Source organism: Betta splendens, chromosome 14, assembly GCF_900634795.4.
Source record: "Betta splendens chromosome 14, fBetSpl5.4, whole genome shotgun sequence".
NCBI classification, from domain to species: Eukaryota; Metazoa; Chordata; class Actinopteri; order Anabantiformes; family Osphronemidae; genus Betta; species Betta splendens.
This window is the reverse complement of record NC_040894.2, coordinates 5,180,914-5,205,669: the sequence shown is the minus strand read 5'-3', so window position 1 is coordinate 5,205,669 and position 24,756 is coordinate 5,180,914. Positions and strand designations below refer to the sequence as shown.

Below are 24,756 nucleotides of genomic sequence, written 5' to 3'. Positions count from 1 at the left end.
TCTCCGTTCCACGGGTGTAATGTTTTATACATGCTGTAATAATATACCGCTAATGACATTTTCTCATAACTCGCCGGCCTCTCGCTGAGTCCCTATGGTGATTTCCATTTCTCTCAGAATACCTTGCGACCACCCCGAGAGAGCGAGTCTGGACTTGTTGAATTCAGGAGGTGGAGGTGGCGAGCGTGCGCCACTAGAAACAGCATAGCAACAGCAAAAAAAGGTCTTTTTGTAAGTGAAGAGAAGGAGAAGCGGACCCCTCCTTCCTGCCCACAGCTTTCAGTGGCATTTAATTGCGGTTTATTGTGGCTGCTTTGAGCAATGACAAGCGTGTGTCTAAAAATAGGGGAGCGTTCTGCATTGAATAATGTGTTCAACTTAAATCTCCTGTTTGATTCCTCCTCCACACAACCTGCAACCACAAGACTTCATCCCCTCTTACCTTCCTCCCTGCTGATGATGATGATGGGGCTGCTGAGCTCCAAGCCCTCGTCCCCGGTGGAACTCACCGCCCTGGCGGCGCACTGGACCCTGGAGCCGGCCTGGAAGTACACCGAGTCCAGCGTGATGGCCTTGGAGGAGGTGAAGAACGTGTCCACGTCCACCTCCCTCATGGGCCCGGTGACGCCGTCCGGGCCGGCCGGGGCGCCGATGAGCCAGCGGTAGCGGGTCAGCGTGTTGTTGATGCGCTCGCCGACGCATATGGAGCCCGTCTTGTCGTAGTCCGGGTACTTGGTGTCGCAGGCCTGGGAGGACGGGGGACCAGAGGAGGTACGCAAAAAAAAAAACGGTGAGCTGAGGAAATCCAGATGTTGACGTTCCTTCAAATCGCTTCCTTACAAGCGGAAAGATAGAGATAGGGGCTAAAAGTGTGCGCTTTGAAGTGGTTCTGTCCGTGGATATCCTTTTAAACCTGTTGACACTGCACCTCCTGCTGCAGCTCTCAACATTTCCAATTCTGACAAGACCACTTCATTTCGTCTCCTGAGGGAGCCTCCCACGCCGCTGACCACAACACAAACACACACACGCGGAGCCACGCAGCGCGTCGGCCCGAGAAGCAAACGACTTAACACATCATAAAAGCCCCTTTAAGTGTCTCACGGAGGCTGTATTCAAGAGCGAGGCTCCCGTGGACGAAGCCAAAAGGACCGTGGCCTATTGAGATGTGTCTTTTAAGGACGGATCTGGAAGAACACTTTCACTTCGGCTGAAGAAACATGTTCTTCCTGAGAGACAGCACTGTGTTACCCCCCCCCCCAACCCCAGGTCCTATAGTGAAGCTCTGCTACTTCATTATAGCAGCATCCTACAAATCTCTAGTCTGTCTAGTCATAGATAAACGGCCTCTTAGATCCTGACTCACGGTCACGCAGATCACAGGGTATCCGGCCGGCGGCTGGAGGCTCGGCGCCGCGGCGACGTTGTCGTAGTGGAGCAGCGACACCACGTGAGGCAGGGAGGGGAAGGTAACGTCGGCCATGCTGTTGGTCTCCTCTATGTAGACGATCACTTTCGTTACCTGTGGAATCAGACGTACGAGACCAGCGTTACCAGCAGGACACCGTGGAGTCCGACCAGTGAGGCCACTGAAGCATCACAGCAGAGGTTTGTCTCTTGTTTCATTTCTCGTCTTCTGGCTGCTCGTTTTTCTCAGATCATTTATTATTTATTTCGAGATGCTTTCATCATTCTTTTGATTGCAACTACAGTAAAGTGCAGCTGTTGTCTGGTCTTGGACACATTTTTTATCTCAGTGGGGCTGATCTGAGCGTATGCCAAGCTGTAATTCCTGGACTGTGAGGCTGGAGTAATCGCTGGTACCAGACGCATTCCTGACCTGAGTTTCAGCCACCATGTTTTCATCAGGCTTCAGGTGGAGAGTAAACGCTTCCCTCATCTCCCTGACACCATCGAACAGCACCTCCACCTCCACCAGATGTTCTGTGTCCCCCTGTTTGAACTCAACGTCTGACACACACACACGCACACACACACACACACACACACACACACACACACACACACACACACACACACACACACACACACAAATTAAGCTGATTAAATGCACATTGAAGTCATAACTCACTGGGTGATATTGAGGCCAAGTTCCACTTCTTGGTGAGTTTATTTTTCCACGTAAGAGCTTCATAAAACTTTACTTCATGTGTCTTGCTTCACAGGAATAATTCACTTAACTAAACAGCAGAGTACGTTTCTATTTGAATGGCCAAAGGTGCTCCATCTCCGTGCGAGCTGAGTAATAGAGCTTTGCATTACAAATATGCAGCACCAAGAAAATATGGTGAAAATTGAGCAGGGTATGACTCAAAGCTGCAGAGAAATGCAGATTATGTGAATGTTTGGAGAGCAGGTGTTTGAATGGATGGAATGCAACTGATATAAACTAAGAATAAGAGCTTTGAGGCCTGCTGACGAAGCATTAATACCACTGTATGACCCTCCACTCCTCTGTCCAAGAAGCTACTTCTCCCCATTTGGGATGATATTAAAAATCATTATCCATCGTCCTCATAAATCTCAGTGTCCACTTTAATTAGTTTAACATTCAGCTTCCCTGCTACACTTGTCAAAGCCCTTATTAACTGCTGCATATTGGAAATCTACCAGGATATCGGCAGACAAGTGAGAACAAAGTTACAGTAAGGTGTTTTCTAAAAGTCTCCGGCCACTGCTGGCGTTGCAGGGCGATGCATTAATAACTGTGTTCCAGATTCACAAGTCCGACGTTTTTAAATAAACCAACAAAAGAGCAGCAGAGAAGCCACAGCAGGTGCGAGTACCTTTGGACACTGGGTAGTAGTCCTCTCCCGAGACCGCCGACCCGTCTTTGGTGTGAACGCGGACCACCGACATCTTTGATGCGTCGCCCAGTCGAACCACGGGGATCCTCACGGTTGCCACGGCGCCCGCCTCCTTTGGCTCGCTGATGCTGAACTTGGTTTCCAGAAAGCGGATGATGGGTTCTGGGGAGGGAGAAGCCGATGCTCACACGCCGTTGGATTATGGATGCACACTTTGTCGCTCCATTAATTATCGCTGTGAGTGACAACTTCGCAACTTTATGTCGCGTTTGCTCAGGTGTGCTCTGCATTCATTATTTCACACCCACGAGACTAAACTCCTCTCTAAGCTATTCAAACAAATATAAAATGATTTAATACTTTTTATGTAACCAAAGCAAGCTAAATCCCAGCTTTTCACACCTCCTCATCTCACTTACTGTCAGCGGTGTCCCTGATTTTCACCGTGGTCTCGTTCAGCGCTCCGACTGTGGCTCCGAACTGCGATTCGCTCTTTGCGCTCCCCAAGACCAAGCGCAGCTCCTCTCCCTCCTCATACAGCGTGTCGTCAACCAGTGACAGAACACACAGCTTCTCCACCTCGCCTAGAGTGTACAGCACCACAGTGGTGACAAGGCATGTCAAAAAATGTGAGGTGAGAGAGAAGACAGATCCATTTGACAATGACTCTTTTTTCCCCTTTTAGCAGCATGTATCAAATTATTTATATAACCACTCCCCCGTTGTTCCACAAAAGTTTTTCAAAGATGTTAAATATATTTTGTAAAAAAAAAAAAAGAAAGAAAAGAAAAACGCAGCAGGCAACGTGTGGAACACAGTTAAATTAGCACACCTTTGTAGTAACTGCAAGGCTTTGGTGCTTTTGCAAAGGAAGTGTGAGAAGAACTACAATTCCTAGAGCTGTGTACTTAATTAGAAGGGTGTCAGATGCTCCTAATGAGGTGGGAGCGAACGTGTGGCGTGTTCAGAATGGCTGAAGGACCTGGCAGGAAGGTGATGATGGAGGCGTCTGTGTTGGGCCGCTCTTCGAAGTCGGAGGCGACCTCTGCGGAGCCTTGACGGGTGTAGCAGCGAACGGTGGATCTGTGGCGGACGTCGCCGCTGCGATAGACCGCGGCCGCGATCCGACCGTCACTCTCCTCGCCGGAGTACAGCAGCTGGCGGAACTGGACCTTGGGTACTGGCAGGGAAGGGGGCAGGTCCAGTCATTAACATGAATTATGTTTTTAGTTTGTTGGAGTAAAAATATTCCAGGTGAGAAAAGTGAATCACTTACAGTCAGACACTGAGTCATTGATGAAGACTGTCGCTTTCGCATGTTCTCCCAGGATGCCGTTCACCGGCATGCGTAGGACCAAGTCGAAGGTCTCCGTCCCCTCCAGCTCTGGGTGGCCCAAGTCGTCCAGAATGGCGACCCTGAACGTCTGCACGCTGACGCCTGGGGCGAAGTCCAGGTTCCGGCTGATGCCCACGTAATCAATCCCAGCTAGAGGAAGCAGAGCGGTGATGCAGCAATAAGAGGCTGAGGAGGTGCATGGGAGCCAGCGGCGCACAGTAGCGGGCAGAGAGCTCACCTTCTGCAGACACGGGCTCAGACTTGCGGGAGCGGACCGTCACGGTGCCGGCCTTGGACAAATCAGTTCCCGTCCTCCACACGTTGACCTCCACGTATCCATCGCTCTCGTCCACGCGGTACTCCACCTCTCCAAAGTAGAACGCTGGAGCTGCAATAAAGAACACCTGCACTTTATAAAACCATTCACGGATGAAATCTTTTAATAACCTTGGAGAGACTTGCTGTAGGTTCATGTTTGCAGCTTCGTGTTTTGTTCTGTACTAATCTGGGCTGTATGTGTGGTACCATTAGACCTAAAGCTGAGAGATTGATATGATTCACTGCTAAAACGAGCGTCTCAGCAGAGAGGTCAAACAGCAACAGTCCATTAGTGTGAGGTTGATCTGCAGGGAGGCGTGACCTCTCCGCCTCTACTGGCCTCTCATCCTCTCATTCTCTCATCCTCTCATCCAACCTCAGCGCCGCCATCCTTCGGACAGAAATCACTAAGTACTTTCAACAATAAGATGCTCCTCTGTTGAAAAATCAGATCTGTGTGTGTGTGTGTGTGTGTGTGTGTGTGTGTGTGTGTGTGTGTGTGTGTGTGTGTGTGTGTGCGTCTGCCTCTGAATGTGGTGAGATGGTGAGACAGAGGGAAAGCGGTCCCCTAGACTGCTCAAAAGCTTGTTTGAACTGGCATTGTTTCCTGAGGCAGCAAAGTGAAGGCAGTCCAATGTGTATTTGACAGCTTCATCTCTCACAGCCCCCCCCCAACCCCACCACCACCACCACAACACCCTCCTCCCAAAAAAATGGCTCCGTTTCATGTTGTCGCTCTCTTTTACTCGGCTCCTTTCTTACATTCTGACATATAATTCAAAAATAGCACTTCAATTATCATATTTCTGTGCAGTGATGAAACGTGAGTTTTATTCTTGAATATTACATTAAGGATTTGATGATCGTTCATGTTTTATTTCCATACTTTTAACTGGGACAGACAACAAAAGCTGTGCATAGTGTAAATAACCCAAATTACTGCAGTTACATTGTGACTCTCAACGTGAGTGAATAAGTGACAGCACAGGGCAAAAATGCCCACGGAGAATTCTACATCAGCAGCAGCAGCAGCAGCAGCAGCCTCTCAGTGCATCTGTGTTTCCTCCTACACGTCCTCCTTCACCCAACAGATGTAGCACTCGTTTGTAACGCATAGAGTCAGTGTGTGTGTGTGTGTGTGTGTGTGTGTGTGTGTGTGTGTGTGTGTGTGTGTGTGTGCAGAGTAAAAAGGAAAATTATAGATTGTGTGGGACTAAAAAACATCTGACCAAATGCAGAACTAACGTGGGCGCTGGTGTGTTTTCTTACTCCTTGATAATTATTGTGTTTACCTCAATGCATGTCTCAGCAAACGCAACGGAAACGTATAGTCGCTGCAAACGTTTCACATCGGCACACATTCCTTCTCGAGCAGCAAACGCGCACGTCTGCATTCACACGTGTCCCGACTGCACCTGGGGGACGACAAATTCTCGACACCACAAGAGGGAATTGAGCGATGAGTGAGGAGCGAGAGCCGCATCCTCTCTCGCCTCCGGGGCCACGCCTGCGGTTCAGCACTCGGGCTGCGGAAGGTGCAGAGGCAAATAGTGATAATTACTGTGTGAGTGCGAGTGTCACTGCACCTTTAATTACTGTTTATAGGAAACTCTCAGCTGTCCTCTAAAGCAGGGCCCGTGATTTTACAAGGCTTGGTGGTGATACCACTACACAGGTTTGTAATCCACAGTATGGCCTTAACCGTGAATTCATCACAGGGCTTGGAATTATTTCCCACCCACTCTATATACTTCATTTATTCTTCCATTAATCATGGGCCTTAACAAATAAAACATCACTCATTTGCATGAGTGACGGCTGATTTGCATTTGTTTCCACGTTTGCAAGCAGCCAACGATGGGGCATAATGACACTAGGAATGTGTTGAAGCCTAAGTGCTGCCTTGAATTGAGAAACAGCATCTACCCATATGTACAGCGAGGGCGCCGGGTACAAATCAGGCCACTCTGGTGCTCTGAGTGTGACCAACAGTGGCGCTGTCCCAATATTGAAATGAAGAACGGGATTTCCAAGGCATACTCGGAGCTAATCTACAATTCCACAAAGTCAGCTGTGGCCATATGCATCCGACCGAGAGAGCCTCGGCGTCCCCTCTCCTCAGCGGGGTACGAGGAGACGACAACACTCACTTTGAGTCAGTGTGCAGCCATGCAGAGAGCAACACTCAGGGAGACAGGTACTGTAGAGTTTAATGTGATAAAGTACTAAATCGAGCAGACACCCGTGGGCCTTTTTTCAGCTGAGGTGAGAGAAAGGGTGTATAAGTGAGGGAAAGAGCAGAGGTAGTGGAGAAATAGATGGAAGGAGAACAGCAGCCTGAACTTGACTTTGACCTGGGGGAAGGAAAAATGGGGCTAGAGAGAGAGAGAGAGCGAGCGAGAGAGCAGCAGTAGTCGCACTCAGAGTTCTTCGAGCGGTTTTCTCACCATTTACCTTTCATGCAGAATTTGAGGTCAAACGTTAAATTGGTGCACGCCGCCATAACCACAAATAAACACGCCGAAGCAGCCGCAGGCAGGCGCGTTCGCCGGCAAATGTAAGTACGCGTAAGCGCTGGGTCTCTCGCTTCGCTTTTTCCCTTGAACTCTGCAGTTTGACTTGGCTCGGTGCAGGTATTAGAGCAGCAGCAGGCGCTATGTCATCCTCTGGGAGGCTAAAAGTGACACATCATCTCTCAGTGGAGTCGGGTTCGTACAAACGCATTTCCATTCCTTTGAACTCGGCACCCCAGCTCACGTCTTTTGACAATGTACTAACAATCCAACAGCGGGTGGCCCTGTTCTGGTAAGCAGCCCCCAGATGCCTGCACCCGGGATCCGGTCCGACCAGAGCAAGGTGGACACCAGTCTGCGTTGTGATCAATATGCTTGGATAAATAATGAGATCGGTGGAGCGGCAGTTACACTTTAGAAGGTCGTTAAACGCAGTGGTTCCCTCTGCAGATTTCTATGAATAACAAGGCAAGTATTTGAAAGAAAAAGGACTTGAAACCAGAGCCATTTGAGTTAATGTTAATCATCTTACATGTCAGATTAATGAGGGATCCTAAAAGGCTCTACTCTAAGTGCATAAAAACACGACAGGCTTCTTTGGCACTGTGTTCACGGACTGAAAGATTTTTTCCCCGTTATTTTATTACAAAACTGCAAAACAACCGCTATATCTTCAGCAGCGAATCCGAGTCTCTTCAGGACTATAAAGCAGATTAATGCGGCGCACTCAGGTGGCAGATATACCTCTAGATTAGGGCAGATATTTCCCAGCAGGCTTCCCAGCAGAAATCTGTTCTATGCCTTTTAAAAGACATAATGTAATTTATCCGTATAACTGTCTAACGGAGGCGGCACTGGCGCTGGATTCCGCCTCTATCCGGGTGCAGGGTTTACGTTGGGGTGTTTGCAGCCCACCCCTCCCCCCGCATGCCTCAACACCCCGCAAGTAAACGAGCCTAATTAACAGAACTGCTGTGATTTAAAGGCTGTGACGGCAAATCAAAACAGCCGCGTGTATAGAACTGTGAATTCACACCCGCGCACCGTGTTTATGAGCATCCGTGTGTTGCAAACTGTACATGCGTGTGCTGTTCGGCAATACCCGTAGTCACAGCGAGTAGAAATATATAAAATCGCCTCAGTCTCTCTTTGGAGAGTAGATGGCCTTTGCAAAGGTCGCTGCGACCCCTCATGTATGTGATTGCTTGGGAGGGAAATGTGTTGGACTGGCTCCAAAGTTTCCTTAATTATCTCAGAGTTATCCCAACTTGGGGAGAAGACGGTGAATTAGGTCCAAGCCTTACCGTCATCCATGTCCTGCAAGATGGTGATCTGGGCTGTGGGGTAGTGTCCTCCCAGGCGTCCGCCGACGGGCAGCGACAGGGTGACGTTGAAGCTCTCCTCTCCTTCGTACAGGGAGTCGTCGATGATCACCACGCGGCACCGCTTCTCCCGCTCCCCGCTGTCGAAGCGCAGGACGCTGCCGTGTTCCTCCGGGCGGGAGATGTAGTCCGAGTAGGACAGGACGGTGGTGGGAATGGTTCCCGAGGCGGAGCCTTCAGAGGGACCAGCAGGAGAACAGGTGAGGATGGATTTTGAGCACATACTAAAACTTATCCTATTATTCATCTGCTTTATACGGTATATCTCAAAACTTGCCAACGAGATGCATTTTTCTGCTTGGGATTCATTAAATTCACATAGCTAACGCAGCCATTACGGCTAACAAAAGCTTGACCTTTAATTACAGCCAGCCCATCATGTCAATCACGGCATGTGAATGCAAACAGAACAACCCCACGAGTCTCAAAGTGAAACCTGCCGTGTAGCCATTACAGCCTTTTGACATTTAACAATAGCGCCTTCATTAGGCTAATCAGTAAATCCATTATCACTTCATGTATTGTATAAATTCATCGCGCTGCCTGGAGAGGGCACACAGGCTAATATCTGTACATTTCTACATCTCACTGACTAATCAGGAGCAGGAAGGTCTGAATTTTAAAAATGAGAGTGGAGTGAAAAAACTGCTTTGGAACCAGAAAATGTCCCCGGCTAACGGCTATTTGCGCTACTACGAGGCTAAAGCTGCCTTTTCCTTCATTTGCAGTAATACAAATGTGCGGTGAAGTGTCGCTGAGAGTGGCACGCCGGCGGACAGCCAGGGGAATAAATGGCCGCTCTGTACCCTGCTGTGTGTAGCAGACCACCATGAGCTCCTGGCTGATGTCTCCACTGCGGTGAACCGGCACCAAAAGCTCCCCGACGTCTTCCTCCACGGCCTGAGTGTGTTCAGGGAAGAACACAGTGGACTCTGTTCGGGGGGAGAAGGGAGGGGCCGGGGAGGAAAAGGTTAATGATATGTATAACAAACTGCAAAAATCCACGGTACATTACACCATCAAGGGCTGATCCAGCCTTTTGTTCCGGCGCTGCATTAGCGAGCCACAGCTGACTGATTTTTTATTCAGGTCTACTGAAGTGGCGGTCCTGCAGCGTGCTTATTCGTATTCAAAAATAACTCTCCATCGCAGTTTTCATCTGGATGAAACCAGAGGGGCTCTTCAAAGACCCCCCCCCCTTCCCTCCGCCCATTGAAGTTTTTCTCACTACCTGGTTTGTCGCAGACAATTACGCATGCGAGCCTCCCGGTTCATCACAGAGAGCGAAAGCCAAGCACCTGCTTGGGCGTCACATTCACTGCCCTCGGACGCACGCAGGGGTCAGATGAACCGTCTGCCTTATTTCTGTGCTCCGTCCCCTCCTCCGTGACTGAGGGGGAGACTTAGCGGCACTGAAAGCGCCATCTATCACGGTGGCATTAGAAAAACAGTAAATGTTGGGGCTGTTTTCCGCAGACGCGAAGGGACCAATAGAAGTACAGCATCACGGACGGAGCTCCAGCTCGTCCCAGATTCGCTTGTAAGTTTCTTCCCTTCCTGTTGTTTCTTTGAAGGAATGAGCGAAGGAATAATGGGAAGCACAACACACATGCATCTTGCTAAGCGCTAGACTCTGAATAATGTAGAGAAACCTGACGTGGAGGTTGGACTCTACAGCCGGAATAAAAAGACATCAACAACCGGGATGATTATTTGGGATGAAGACATCAACATAAGACAATCCTACACACAGCAGGGGGTCAAACATTTCTCCCCTTTTACAATAATTTGCCCTAAATCGTTTTCTGTCCTTTCAATCTTCTCCCCTCGCCTCCAGTCCTCCTTTCTGTTACTGCCCACAATCTGTCACTCCCCAGGGGGCACTGGGACTCATAGCAGGGGATTAGGATCTTACGCTTACCTATTCTACGCAAACACACACACACACACACACACACACACACACACACACACACACACACACACACACACACACACACACACACACACACACACACACACACACACACACACACACCTCCTCCTCACAGCTCTTTCGCATTTCACCTCTCACTTCTCCCTTTTAGTGCAAAATTTCAGCCAAATGGGTCGAGTTCACAACCCAGAGGGAAAACACAGTGATTTTAAAACATTGATGGGGAGAAACGATGTGTGTTTTCACAAGAGGCATTCACACAATGAATACCTATGCCCAATCTTGTTATTGTAAACTGCAAAGCATAAAGAAAAACAATTGGCTCTTTTATTTCAATGCTGAGACCTTCTCCATTAATGATGATGGCATGAATATTCTACGCAGGTGGATATTTTCTTTCTATGGCCAGGTTGTTGTTACAGCGCACACAGATTCCTACAGTAACTGTAAAGCAAATATGGAGCTGCCATTGGGTGGTGCCATGCAACTAAAAGCATCACCATAGTTTATAACTGCAGCCTCTTAACGTGCACTCCAATATTTGGTGCACCCCCATAAGTCAAAGGCTTTAGAGTCTAACTGAGACAAAGTTCCACTTCACAGGAGGGCGCTTCACTGGAGCTGACATTGTGGTTGCAAACGCGAAGAAATTACAACGGAGAAAGCGTGTCTTTGTCTTTTAGTGGAATGACCTTGATGCAAAAGGCAGCTGAGTAATAGCTCCACTGATATGTAGTGTGTTCGCTGAGGGGAAAAAAGAGATGTGACTGATTGTGGCAAGATGCTGGTAGTGCTTGCAGCAAACAGTCTAGCAGCAGGGTACCACCTTCATCTTTAGTCAGGGCCGCGTGTGGTTTAAATATGAAGGAAAGTTGGAAAGTTTGCGCCACTACATGCTCAGGCTTTAATTAAATAAAGTTTGCGAGAGCGGGCGAACGCACTGCAGGACAAGTCCAGTCCTCGTTATTAAGAGCGAGAGCAGAAGGCTGGTGGAGAGCATGCATTGTCACAACTAATGGGAAAAGAAAACTGTGTGGAAAGGCTGCAGGCTTTCATGGAGATAAACACCACGCTCTTAGAACAAACTCGGCTTCTTCTTAATTTTGCAACTTTTGGTTAAAGCTCGGCAATCTGCTCGCCACTCCTCAAGACGCCGCGTCCCCCGGGGGGGGGGGGATCTCCAGGCCGCAGCCGGTTTTCATCATTAGAGGGAGAAGCTGGTGCACGGCTAATGCCACAGGCATAGCTAAAGCTTCAGTAGCCCATTAGAGTGGAGCGTGGCACATCTCTGTCACATTAGTCAATCCCTGGAGACGCCGGAAAACAAACCAGCCGCTGGTGTCCACGCTCACCGTAATTAACCCACGGGGGAGGAGAGATGGAGCAGGTTGAACGCGAGCGCTGGCGAAAGAGAGGGGACAAACGAGAGGCCGGGGCGACGGAGGCAGCTGTTGCTGCAGCACGTGTCACCGCAACTCAGGCGTCGGCGTTTCCATCGCGGCTGCTCGTTCGTAATTATTTAAGAGTGGCGCCGGCGACGGGTGCGACGCCCGCGAGGACGCGGAGCTGCAGGAGAATAAATGGAGCCCTGATGAAGCGGAGCGGCTAGTTCGTCGCACTGCTCAATATTCCATTAACATTTCAATTTGCAGGCACAGACACAAAAGAAGGAGTGAGGTGGAATGAGAACAGTCAGGATTGAACTTTTGTGTGTGCGTGGTTATTGGATTCTGACCAGAGTTCACAAGTAAACAGCAATAATACTGCTTTTAGAGAGCGGACTTTAAATGAGGTCTGTCTGTTATATTTGATTTGGCCTAATGATAATGCACAAATAAGATTATTCTAATTATGGCTTTATGAATTACTGGGTCTCTTTAGAAATAAATATTATTCTCAGCAGAATGTCTGGGACAAACAAACGTCTGCTGACTGTCATGTCAAAACAATTATGAGTGTAACGAAATTATCTGAGTAACATCTGGAATAAAAATTTCCAGACTTTATTATGAATATTAAATGAGACAGCCACAGCATTTAATAATTTATATTTATGAAGTAAATTACACAGTACATTGTCACAATTTGTTCTACTACATAATGAGTTCCATGCACCAACGTGTTTTTTTTGCATTTTAGTTATAAACCCTGTGAAGAAAACTTTCATTCATCCTCCGAGCATTTAATTACGCTTCTGTATTCAGCGTCTTTAAATTATTTCCTCATGTAGAGAAAATGATCCAAGTGCATTGAGACTAAATGAGTAAAAACTCTTACTAAAGTAAAAAGTCGCCAGAGTGTACAAACACATACATAAAATATATGCATTTAAAAGTTTGCTCAATTAAAAGTACCACAAATATGCAGAGCTACGCAGAAGGAATCATTTCTAACTTACATTTCTGGCAATAATGGACGTGCTGTAGGAGTCTGACTTTAACTTTGCAGCTGGTGCCCGACTAAAACTTTATTTATTTCTGTGTAGTTTAATACTGCATAATTAATAAGCTAATTAGATTTTGTATTAGAATTAGATTTTGATAGGTAATTTTTAATTAAAGCATCCAGAAAAATGTTTTGTAGTAAAAAAGTTCAGTATTTGCTTCCAAAATGTTGAAATGAAGTAGAAATATTTAGCTGCATGAAATGCTTTTAGTATTTAAGTACAAGCTCCTTAAACTTTATTTCACCATCGGTGTTAATGAGCGTGCTGAGTGTGGACAACTGACCGTCATTGGGATCTAGGATTTCCACTGTCGCTGTGGAAGGGAACTCCATCACTCCCATCACCGGCTCCATGAGCAAAATCTGGAAGGTCTCCGCCTGTTCGTATTTGCCGTCGGTCAGGATCCGAACCCGCCACGTGGCTCTGCTCTGCCCGGGGTTGAACTGGACCTGCCTCTGAGACTTCCCCTTGAAGTCCTCGTCCTTCTTCGCGCTGCCGTCCATGGTGCCGATGCCTGAGGATGCAGATGTGAAGGAGAAGACAAGAAGAGCAGGTCAGATGAGCTCAGACGCGAGAAGCAGGGATGAGGCAAAAGTAACAGAGTGACCATGAAGGGGGCACGAGAGAGAAACAGATGAAAAGCAGATCCGAGTTTCACACCCTTCAAGGCGCTCAGAGAGTGGTGTGAAATGGAGCTGATCACTTACAGACCCTCAGGAATGTGCGAAATGAACATTTAAATAAGCATATTCACCTCAGTGAGATCAGCTGATCAGCTGATCAGCTGGCCTGGCCTGATCGCTCGCTGGCTTTTTAAGACGTTTTATAATAGATCTTCCACGTACAGTATCCAGATTTCAACGTTCATGCTTATTGATGCACCTCCTTCAAAGCGGGCAGCTTACTGGTACCGCTGGGTTTCACATCAAAAGCACATCAAGGGAGACAGGTGGCACAAGCCATGCACTAATGTGCCATTCATATCCTTGAAACAAGGCGAGTGGAGGCTCACTGGGCTCACGCTTGTGTCTGTGAATAAAAGTTCTGTTCCTTTTTCCCCACGAATAGAGAAAAATAATGATAGCAATACAAAATAAATTAATGCTTTGAAAATAAGGCCGACTGTGTGACTAACTGTGGAGACGCTATAAAATCTGTGTGGCTAATTCAGAGAAACAAGGGTTGAGCAGATGAAGGACTCTTCTTCACACAGATAAGTATTCATCTTATCTTCTAATCCCAAAAGTCATTTGACCCAAATAACACACACACACACACACACACACACACACACACACACACACACACACACACACACACACACACACACACACACACCTGCAAAAAGGAGAGAAGACATGTTTATCTCTGAGCCTCGCTGCACCATCTTTCCCTTTAGGGAAGAGACCCACTTTGCCTGAGGTCAAGCTAGGGTTCCTTCTCAGCGGGTGGAGGTGTACACACCCACCCGGGAGTTTCTGGTTTCCATAGCTCTGCTCGTCAGCGCCACAGTCGCTGTTTGTGTGTTACACTCCACCATGCAAAGACTTCACAAACAGATTCAAACACAGGTTTTGTGTGCAAACATGCAGGTGTGTGGAGTCCAGGATCGGGGGCCTGCTGCACAAATAATGTAAGCTCTCCATCCACCACACTTAGCTCACAGTTGTAACAACTCTCCACTTCTCTAAATACAGGCCAGTATGACTGGGATGAAAGAGCCTTCAAGGGGGCTTTGAATCATGAAGAGTAAAAACAAAGAATGAAAATTTGTTTCCACCTTGTTTCCCCAGGAGCGTCCTCATTATTATTAACACGGCAAAGAAAGGCCAACGAAACACAAAGCAAATACAGTATGTGGAGGAGATGCGAAAGGAACGCGGAGCAAGACGGTGTCACAAAAACAAAGATGCCGAGGAACCAGCTGAGCAGCATCACAATGTGTAACAACCAACAAGGAAGCGGGTCTAGAAAGACAGAGCGAGAACAAACACGGGCGCCGCGCCGGAGAGAGGCATATATAATATGAATGATAAATAGAGAGTGGGCGGAGGAGCATGTAAGACACCCAGGGCAGTGAAGAAGCAGGGAGAACAGAGGCAGAAGCAGGTTGGGCCCAAATAGAGTCAGTGTTTAAAGGTGAGGAGAAAAACACGAGGTCAGAAGGACGAGAGAGAGGAGAGAGAGACGTCAGCTGCTGGTTGAGACGTTTCCTTTATTCTGGGAGAACGTCGTGGAGGCTCTGAGAGGATCCAATCCCTTTCCCCCCCCGCTCTCGTCCAGCAATGTTCTCCCGCGCCTGTCGGCGTCTTTGAACCCCGATCTCATCTCAGCGCCGCCTCGTCCCTGATCATCTCCCGCCGCGACCGCGCGCGCGCTTTCATCAGCTTCCAACAACGTGTGCCTTTCCACTCCTACATCGCTCGCACCGTACAGTACCTGTCTAACCTGATGTCATCTGTCCGTCGGCACATGCACTCCTTCCTTCTCCTTTGCGTGGGTTCCTTTACTGTTTGCATTCACAGATTCTTTTTCCACTGAGGCCAATTAAGCGTTTACAGCGCGGCTTTGGATTTGTTACTGTCCTCACGACACGCAAACAGATGTTTCTGACTTTAAAATGATGTGATCATACATGAAGCAAAAGGCTTTGGGGTTTTTTTCCCCACTAGCTGACCGGTGCAGCACTGTTTGGATAAGGATTTGGAAGTTCTGACTTTAATCTCCCAATTCAGGCTCAATAATCTGTCTAGAATTTAAAAAAAAGATCATAATGCAAAATTCAAAGCAAACAAAACAAAGTTGGGCCGACACCAGCATCAGTAAGAAGCGCCAGTAACTGTATTTGTACAGTAGTGTTCCTGCTTTTCTGTCCATCTCAAGTATGTCATGAGCTATTATCGGTTCATCAGCCTCATTCTTCTGTTCACCAGTCCAGCAAATTGAAATCTATGAAGGCTATTAGATTCTATTGGTTTCTGTTTTTCATGCTGTGTTGCCCTAAACTGGACCATATTACATCAGCAGCACCTGCACAAACCCACTCTATGCATACGAATCCATAGAAACACTTAATGCACGCATTCATGAAATTTTCATCTGCTCTATAAGACAAAATGCTTCTGTCAAAGAGACTTGGGCTGCAGCCGCAGAGTCAGACGTGCTTTTTTCCTTGAAGCTGCAAGTAAATATTCCTTCTCTTTAATCTTCCCTAGGAATTCAACTCAACATGTGGAAGCTACATCAGCCCAGACAGAAAGCACTTTGACACTGACGGGCTTGAACGCAAATGTGTGTGTGTGTGTGTGTGTGTGTGTGTGTGTGTGTGTGTGTGTGTGTGTGTGTGTGTGTGTGTGTGTGTGTGTGTGTGTGTGTGTGGCCACACACTAACTGTGCGAAGAGATGAGAGTCGGAGCGCTTTCATTCGAGCCCCAGAGACTCACTCAGAGCTTTGCAAAGAGGAATCGCACGCGCACGCACCACACAGGTCTTAAAGCTTACATACATTAAACAGCTGAGAACGATTACAATGAGGAGGAGGAGGAGGATGAGAGGTGAGAGACGAAGAGCTGCTTACGGCTTCTGTGCCTCCCAGAGTTAATCCAGGCACATCATCATCATCACCCTCTTTATTCATCCTCTTATCTCAACAAACACTTAAACTAAGTAAGTACAGCATCATTCTGCGTTATTGTCTCCACCTACACCTGCTCATAGAGCAGCGTCTTAAAAACTCTGACTTTGATTTGTTGGTTGGAGCCGGTTGCGTATTCAGGTTTAGGCAGCACAGAAGCAGCCGCGTGTCCTCCGTCCACTCTCTGTGGAGTCTCACACCGGGCGCGATAGCAGCGTTATCGGTAAGTTCACCGATGACTCACTGTTCTAGTTGGAGACACGACGTTCCCCACGTCCCTGTTATTTGCTGTGATAGGACATTCTACCACCTAATAAGAGAACCATTCAAATCCAGCCTAATGCGGGTGAACAAATACATTAGAGGCTGAAAAGTGCACAAGGATGAATTGATATGAAACGTAAAAGCTGCTCTTTTCTTCTCAAAGAACTAACTTTGATGACTGTGAGTACGGCTGTGTCTTAATATCAGCCTATTCCCTGCATTGTCATGTTTGAGGGACGACAATACATCCAGAGAATGAAGTGATGTATATTTTGTCTCACGCAGCAGAAACCTCCTTCGGAAAATGGCAAAGGTGAATATAAAAAAATGAGGAGAGCGGCACAAAAGGGACCCAGACTGCAAAAAAAGTCTAAAGCCAGCTGCTTATTTGATCAACCAGGTGCAGGTTCAGCCTTTAAAGATCGCGCTGCAGCTTTGCATGGAAACAGATAATCTGGAAACAGACAGTAGCAAGATGCTTCATGCAGCTTTTACCAGCAGCGTTTCTTGGCCTTATTTGCGTTTATGTGCCGGTAAATAAAAAGTCATGTCTCTCCACAGGTCTGTGGTTTTTAGCCTCCTCACACACATAATGAAGAGAATCTTTTGCAAACTCTGAACCGACTCAAGGCCACAAGAAATTACTTCTGCTCAGAGGATAAATCTGATGCTCGTGGGTGGTTAAAGTAAACATATTTATAGATTTTTACTCTGTATAAGTGCATCAAAAGGCCTTTTTAGGTTCGCCACAGAATAAAACCAAAAGCTGTAAAAAGAGTGGAAATCTTAATTATTCCAATAAATCTTTTCTTAATGGCCTCAGCGATGGACCGTCGCCAGGTTTCCAGGTTGAAAAGGGGAAAATTTAACCCGCATGATAATTAAAGTGGTGAATAACTTTATATCTCACATTTGCAATGAAAAGCGCTCCATGTAGAGCTTAAATGGTTGTTGACAAGCCTCAGTGGCGCAGCGAGATCGGCCTTTGGACGGATGGATCACAATTACAGCAATTTACTGTAGAAAGTCACGCTGGTACAGGAAGCGAAGCCCCGAATGAAAGAACGCCGTCCCTACTGTCGTTACAGGGTCGCAAGGACTCAGCGCAGCGCACAGTGAAACCTGAACGCTGGCATCAAGAGCGAGGCCCATTGACGGTGTCCGTGTCAGTCACAGGTTTCACAGCATGAACCCGAAGCACACGGAAAATGATCCTGATTCAGTTAAAAGCACCAATTGACTCAAATGATTTCATACTGAGCTGCAGAGCTCGTATTTTTTGATATTATGTGTCGAAGTTTTGCTGTTTTGTCGAATAGTATAGAATAATAAATAACAGCTGTTGCCAATTATCTTTGCCAGCATACATTTTTTAGATCAACCTGTTATTGTCTTGTTAGCATGAATGCAGATGTTTATAACAACCTGATATGAACATTTAAATGGCTGCATCTACTACAGGAGCCTCCACTCTGACATTGCTGTGCTTCAGGCTAAACACGAACGTCACCACGCTAACACGCTCACAATGGCAATGCTAATGTGCTTGACTAATGGGACGTTTAGCATAAATATCAGCTCCGCGACTGTAATTCAGCATCAAACGGAGCTGATGAGGGACAGAGATGGAGCGTCGGAAAGATGCCACGTTTCTCTAAGACGCTTTGACGGCAGCATGAAAATCTTATACAAAAACCTGAACGTTCTGTTCGACGTCAGACGTTAGAGATGTCAGGCGTTTGACGCCATCACGATCCCGGTTCAAAAGAAAAACCCAGTCTGTTGTAAAGGATGGGAAATGAAGGCAGGAAGCGAGAGCAGACTCACCGACGAAGGACGTCTCTCCCAGGAAGCCTCTCCGTTTGAGCACCACCTCCAGGAACTTGTCCTCCTCGTCCACCACGTAGTAGTCCTTCTCCAGGGAGATCCAGGCCCAGTCCAGACGGAACTGCTGCCCCTTCAGCTTGTTCCCCCCTGAATCAGACACACAGACATTGTTATTCCTGTCTCTGATTAGTGATTTGGGTTTAATCGACTGAATCAACTGTGTTTTCAGTCTACTCCTAAGGTTTGTTCTCTACGGCCTCTGTGGACATACAGTGCTGCACGCTGTGTCTGTGTCTGTGGAAATAGGACGGGGAACGTTCTGTGACCCGAGGGGGCAATTACTGCAAAACTGGAATGAAGAAAAAGGGTTTTAATTATTTTCACTGCGCAGTGCAAACACACCTGCTGCAGAATATTTACAGACGAATAAAGAAGTAAACGGATGGTCTTTATATGTGTAATAGTGGCGTTGGTCATCACACTGAAGCAAGCGTTTACAAGTTATTGTTGGGTCAGTAGAACTAGTATAAAAACACCATTTTAGCCGCTGTATCAGATGGAAATGATGCATCTTTGTGCATTAAATTTATGAAGGATCAAAAGAATGAATGTAATGACAAGAATTACCAGAAAACTTTGTATAATGTGGGAAACGGAAGCAGCTTTGGTGTAATAACCACCAGCACTTACATGCATGGCATTTGGTTGAGTGCTGAATTAAACGTGAGTGTGTTTGTACTGGCAGAGGTGGACGACTGTATCTTCTGCCAGGGAGGAAATCTCATTTAGCTCTATTCAGCGCCATTTCAAAGCTTGTTTGTTCTTCGGAGCCATTTGTGCGTCTTGAAGACTCGGAGCCGCGTGTGATCATTAAAAGCGAAAAAACTTCACCTCCATCAACAACAGGTCAGAGACGACAGCGGGGGAGCGTCGCTCAAACGCAAACAGCTTGTTCAAAAGGAGGAGCGCCACTCAGCCGCTCTAATTGTGCACCCTTACACTCCAGCATCAGACAAGACGACAGTGCTTTCACGCTGCGATCAATACGAAGAAGCTCATCATCAATAGAGTCCTGAATACAGAACTCTCCTCCGCAGCGGAGCCCTGACCTGCGGTGCTGACGAGGCTCGAATGTGCAGCAGAGGTGAGCGGTTCAGCGCTTTGCGTCTGGCCACACATATGTACAATACGCTGAGGTGAGGGGATCGCGTGTACACATCAAAGGCCCCGCAGGTGAAGGTGAGGCTTCACCGAGCAGGACTAATAAAAAACCAAACACCTGTGCTCCACTGCGACCTTGACCTCCGGCCCTCGTCCCTGGCAGTAAATGCAGCGTGAGCTTTCTAAAACCACACCTGTTCCTCTTTGCGTGCGCGCATGTTTGCGCCGGATTCCGGGCGCTTGCGTTTGACCTCTGGTTGGAGGTGCAGAGCCGGGGCCCAGACAATGGGGAAGCGAGGCAGCGGGCTTCAGCCGCTCTCATCCCCCAGCAGCTTCACAGGATGAAAGACCTCCGACATGTGCTGACCGCACAAAAAAAGCAGCTTTGAAATCATCCTCAATAGAGATAAATTCACTTTACGCCCTCTTTCAAAGACTTTCCGAACAAAAAGCTCACAAGAAGGGATTTTTTTTTCTAAAACCAATTAAGCGTCATAGTTTCTGTACAGCAAATTTCGAGGATCAAGGCACTGTGAGAAATGTGCAGTCAAAAACTTTGATGCTACAGTTTTGATGCTGGGTTGCGCGCCGGGATCTTTGTGAAAAAATCCCCGACAGCTTTCCAGTCAGAAGAGGCTCCTTCGCAGACGCTAAGGGTTAAAATCAAAGGGCGTGTTGCCTTGCTGTTGGCCCATATGATCCGCTTATAGTATCCCCTCATGATTACCACAGATGCTCAGATATAACCTCACAGAATCACGACTGGTTCAGTGCAGTTCTGGGCAATTTTGTGGTTTTGCTTTTCACCTGTGCACAGATTTTCATTAATATTTAAATCATATTATGTGCTGTAGACAATGACATAATGCAATTTTACACCAGGAAAGTAAAATTTGAAACAATTTGGCAATTTAAAGGCTTCAAAGATTTTCACAGAGGCTCTCAAATTTGCTCTCAATTACTTTTTCATTGTTGTGTTGTGATTAATCAATTCAACCTCCAGAATGTGATGAAAATCTAGAAATGGTCAACATCCTGTTAATTAATTGATCACTTAGTAAGTTCAGCTTTATTCATAATTCCAATACGTCTCTTTCTAACTGCTGACAAATTTTCCAAACCTTTAGGAAATAATATTGAAGGAATTAACAACTAAATACCAGCAAATGTTCAGGACAATACAATAAAAGTTTCTAGAAAAATAACTCAATAATGCAGAACCACCATGGTTTTGAAAGGACTTTGAAAGGACGTGTCTGGTGACATTCTGTCCAGAAACCCTCAGCTTCATGAAAAGCCTTTTCAAACGTGATTGCTAATTTCACAGCTTATTGTGCTGGAGACTAATAACGCATCAAAACAAAAACATGTAAACAGAACAAAGCCAATGGTAATTATTTTGCAGGGAAACGTCTTTTCTTACAGCACATATCACACGCCACGCTCTTCTCCCCGTCCCTCTCTTTACAGACTTTTATAGCTTCTCTGCCCTTAAAGGAAACCTGCCATGAAGACGCAGTCACTCAAAAGCACATCAAAACACACGCTGGCCTTCACACATCAGCCCGAGTATGTGCTCTGTGTCTCAATGCGCTGGTGGGCACCAGCCGCCTCACACTCTGGGTTTAGAGAGAGGATCGAGTCTTTTAAGTTTAAAAGAACTTCACGCTTCAGTCAGAGAACCTTAATGTTAAAATCAACGCGGAGCTGAATTCACTACGTTTCTCTAATTGTGAATCGGATTCTGGCTTGACTTAAAGAGTCTGCAGGGCTGTCATGTGCCATCTGAGTCAAAAAACTGGAGGAAAATATCAAATGGCAGCAGAAAATGGCAGAAATATCAGTGAGTATCGTCTACAGCAGCCACTAAAAGGATCCCAAAACAGCTGTAAATGTCTGTTTAATGACACCTGGCGAGTATTACAGTGTCTCAGGCCTTTCTTACCCCAAGGCCATAAGAACTGTTATTACACCAGTCGATAGCACCATTACAACCACTTTACTGCCATGATGTCCTCCGCTATGTGTCACTACCTTAAGTAAAGTGTCCATTTGATGTTTTACATGTGTCGCAGCCCATTTTACGCCTGAAACCGAGCCCACGTGCCATGAAGCGGAGCCACGCTGCCCGTGTGAACCATAACGAAGTCACAGTCTACCTCACTAATACATGAATCATTTACAGCACGCCATGAATAAGAAATGTCACCAGCAAATATATAAACAGCAATAAATGTATGAGATGAGCAGAACTGCTCCTGTTTGTGTGTTTGAGGCTTCACACCCACAGTCAAAGGATATTTAGGAGTAAGTTGGTGCCGTCTGCTGCTCAGTGCATAGATTGTGCTGCGGGCGCTGTGGCCCGTCCCTCACTGTTACATCTCCATCTGCCTCCTGCACGCCTGTGTTTACCCGTCCCCAGCTCCCAGCGCAACTGGCAACCAACCAGCAGCACGCATCAGACAAAGTCGGCGATCTCTGTCATTACGGGAAACCTTCGAGGATCGCCGGCGCGGGGCGCGATCATTAAATCCGCTATTTATTCAGTTGGCAGGGTTTTTTTTTTTTTTTTTTGCCTTTTACAAAGCGTGCGGCATGAAAAGCGCGGCGGCGCCTCACATCCCGAACGGTCGGGCAGTAATATTCGAGCGGTTGCCCGCACGCAGCCGTCCGACGGGAGTGCCACTCTGCGTAGATGCTGTCTGAGAGATTACAAAGGCGTCAGGACGTTCCAGGCCTTTCAGAGGATCCTGATGAAAGCGCTGCAGTCACTTTAAAACGCGGGCGAGCTCGGCGCGCGTGCAACTAGTGGAGAGAGGACGTGGAGCGGAGTGTATCAGGCTGGAATCAGGTCATGTTACATATTTGATAGGTACCATGAGCCCAGGCTTGTTCCCCCCCCCCATCTCTAATAGTGTGTGAAGGTAAATGTCTGGACTGTCACTTAATTAATTACATCACGTGACCCTTTTTTATACTGTATAAACCGCCCCTGTGAGTGAAAGTGGGTGCACATGCTACAGTACATCACCTCCACACCTAAGGAGATAAAAGTGACAGGGTAATGAATTTCTGCTTCCTGTATCCAACAGCCATGAGGCGTGACCGTGTTGCGGAAGCACCTAAAGCGACCTTCCACGTGAAACCCTAAGATACTGACATCTGGGCCAGAGAGTCCTCGCTCCTTTGAACTTCCTTTGATACACGTAATAATCGTGAGCTTTTCCACTGATGTCTGCAGAGGCAGCCGTACACATCCCTGGGAAGCGCTTAAGGGGAGAAGACCTGGAGACTGAGTGTGTGTGTGTGTGTGTGTGTGTGTGTGCGTGCGTGCGTGCGCGTGTGTGTGTGTGTGTGTGCGCGTGCCTGCATGTACATCCGACCGTTGCATGGATGATGCCACCTACAAACACTTGTTCTCCTGCAGGATTTTTTTTTCTGTGCTCATCACAAAAGGCAGAACTCAAGCACGTCTATCACTCCTCAGTAGCTGCAGCCTTTTCATGCCAAATGCCAATATAATATTTAACAGAGGGGTGGGTTTAATGTATCTCGGGTTGGTTCCAGGCACTCTGGAGAGCGACTGTGTCTGAGCACGGCGGCGGATAAACTAGCTGCTTGAAACCCCGGTTCTACCGTGGCACAGCATCACTTTGCATTGTAGCGCTACCGTGATTTAAATAGAAATGAAAGGTCCGTGAAGATCCCTTGAAATGAAACAGCGGGACACAGAGACGCTAAGGAGGCAAACAGGAAAACAGGCGAAGGAGATTTCATGTGAGCTGAAATTGTCACTTTCTGTCAGTTCCATTCTGCATGAAGATGAGCCTCGTGAGCAGAGGAAGGACAGGGTGAAAATGAGATGATGAAAAATAAAAAACTGGAAATGTGGAAAAAAGTAACAAAGACCAGAAACCAAAAAGCTGCTGGCATCCAAACAGTCAAAACTCACATTTCTGGGGGCAAAATAAATTTTGTTTACTGGTGAGATTAGAGGATATTGGGTTTGTGTCATGGATCTGTTGACAAGCGCAGAGAAACTCAGAATCAAAGATGATTAATGTGATGAAAAATCCCTCCGCGTCTCTGGCGCTCTCGTCTCGACGCTCTAATGAGATGCAGATCGTCGCCGGCGTCGTCGGCGGCTGCAGAGTGCGCCGTAAAGCCTGCAACAGAGAGATCCGTCAGCGGCGCCGCTGACAGACAAACACGGCAGGCGGGGGACGGACGGCAGGAAGGAGACGGCGAGGGTGTGACAGTAAAACCCGATCCTGACGCCCGGGACAGGCGGCGCGAGCAGCCGCGACGCGCTTTGAGCTCAAATTCGACGAGACAGTGGGGCGAAAACACGGGGACTGTAAGTTGAGAGGAAAAGAGGACATTGACAGGCAGCGAGGCAGATAAAAATAACAACAAAGACGGAAATATATAATGAACACACGCGCCGAGCGCGGTGAGAAGAATGGGAGATGAATAAAACACATCCAACAAGCTCTAACGCTGACAGAGTGAGGAGAGAGAGATGAAGAGGATAAAGACAGGAGGAGCCGGGCCCTGGGAGAAGTGAGTGACAGGAAACTCCTCAACGAGGGGAGATAAAGGGGACGCGGCGCCGAAGCCAGGGGACGCGTTAGCGCGCGTCACCCCGTCCTGCATGCCGATTCCTTCATTTGCAACCGCGCCGCGATAAAGTCTCCCGGACAGGTTCCTAATAGGTAAATGTCGACAGATTGACCCGCCGCGAGCCCAGGTAAGACGTGTCCAGAGAGGATTGGGAGGAGGCGGCAGCAGAGTGAAGGGGGGGGGGGTTCAAGTCGGCCTTTTGTCAATTGAAGAAATTCTCGGGAATTCTAATGCTGGATTATTCCCTTTACAATCGCTGGGTTCAAATCTCTGAGCCGAGACAGTATCAGGCTCTGAGTCATTAAGTTGGGAAGTTGAAACATTAGCAGAGACGCCGAAGCGGTTCAGAATGGACTCGTTTATTTCCTCTCTCCCTTTTATCTCGCAGCGCGAGCGTCTGCATGTACATAAATAATTGCGTCTCCTCCGCGTGTCGTTTAGCGGAGGAGAGGGCGACCCGACCCGAGGAGGCCATTTCATCTGGAGCG

At 47.5% G+C, this 24,756-nt stretch overlaps 1 protein-coding gene across 1 annotated transcript in view; it reads right to left on the bottom strand.

The window, feature by feature from the left end:
* The window catches only part of frem2a (FRAS1 related extracellular matrix 2a), a 42,669-nt gene that overhangs the window by 7,040 nt on the left and 10,873 nt on the right, over positions 1-24,756 (bottom strand). Inside the window, exons 3-14 of the mRNA XM_029174179.3 lie at positions 18,485-18,631; positions 13,043-13,273; positions 9,184-9,309; positions 8,300-8,551; positions 4,403-4,552; positions 4,105-4,314; positions 3,811-4,008; positions 3,248-3,412; positions 2,808-2,990; positions 1,841-1,971; positions 1,367-1,522; positions 443-746 (exon numbers count right to left, since the gene is read on the bottom strand). Coding sequence (XP_029030012.1) covers positions 443-746; positions 1,367-1,522; positions 1,841-1,971; positions 2,808-2,990; positions 3,248-3,412; positions 3,811-4,008; positions 4,105-4,314; positions 4,403-4,552; positions 8,300-8,551; positions 9,184-9,309; positions 13,043-13,273; positions 18,485-18,631 — 2,253 coding nt within the window. The remainder of the gene's footprint in view (positions 1-442; positions 747-1,366; positions 1,523-1,840; positions 1,972-2,807; positions 2,991-3,247; positions 3,413-3,810; positions 4,009-4,104; positions 4,315-4,402; positions 4,553-8,299; positions 8,552-9,183; positions 9,310-13,042; positions 13,274-18,484; positions 18,632-24,756) is intronic.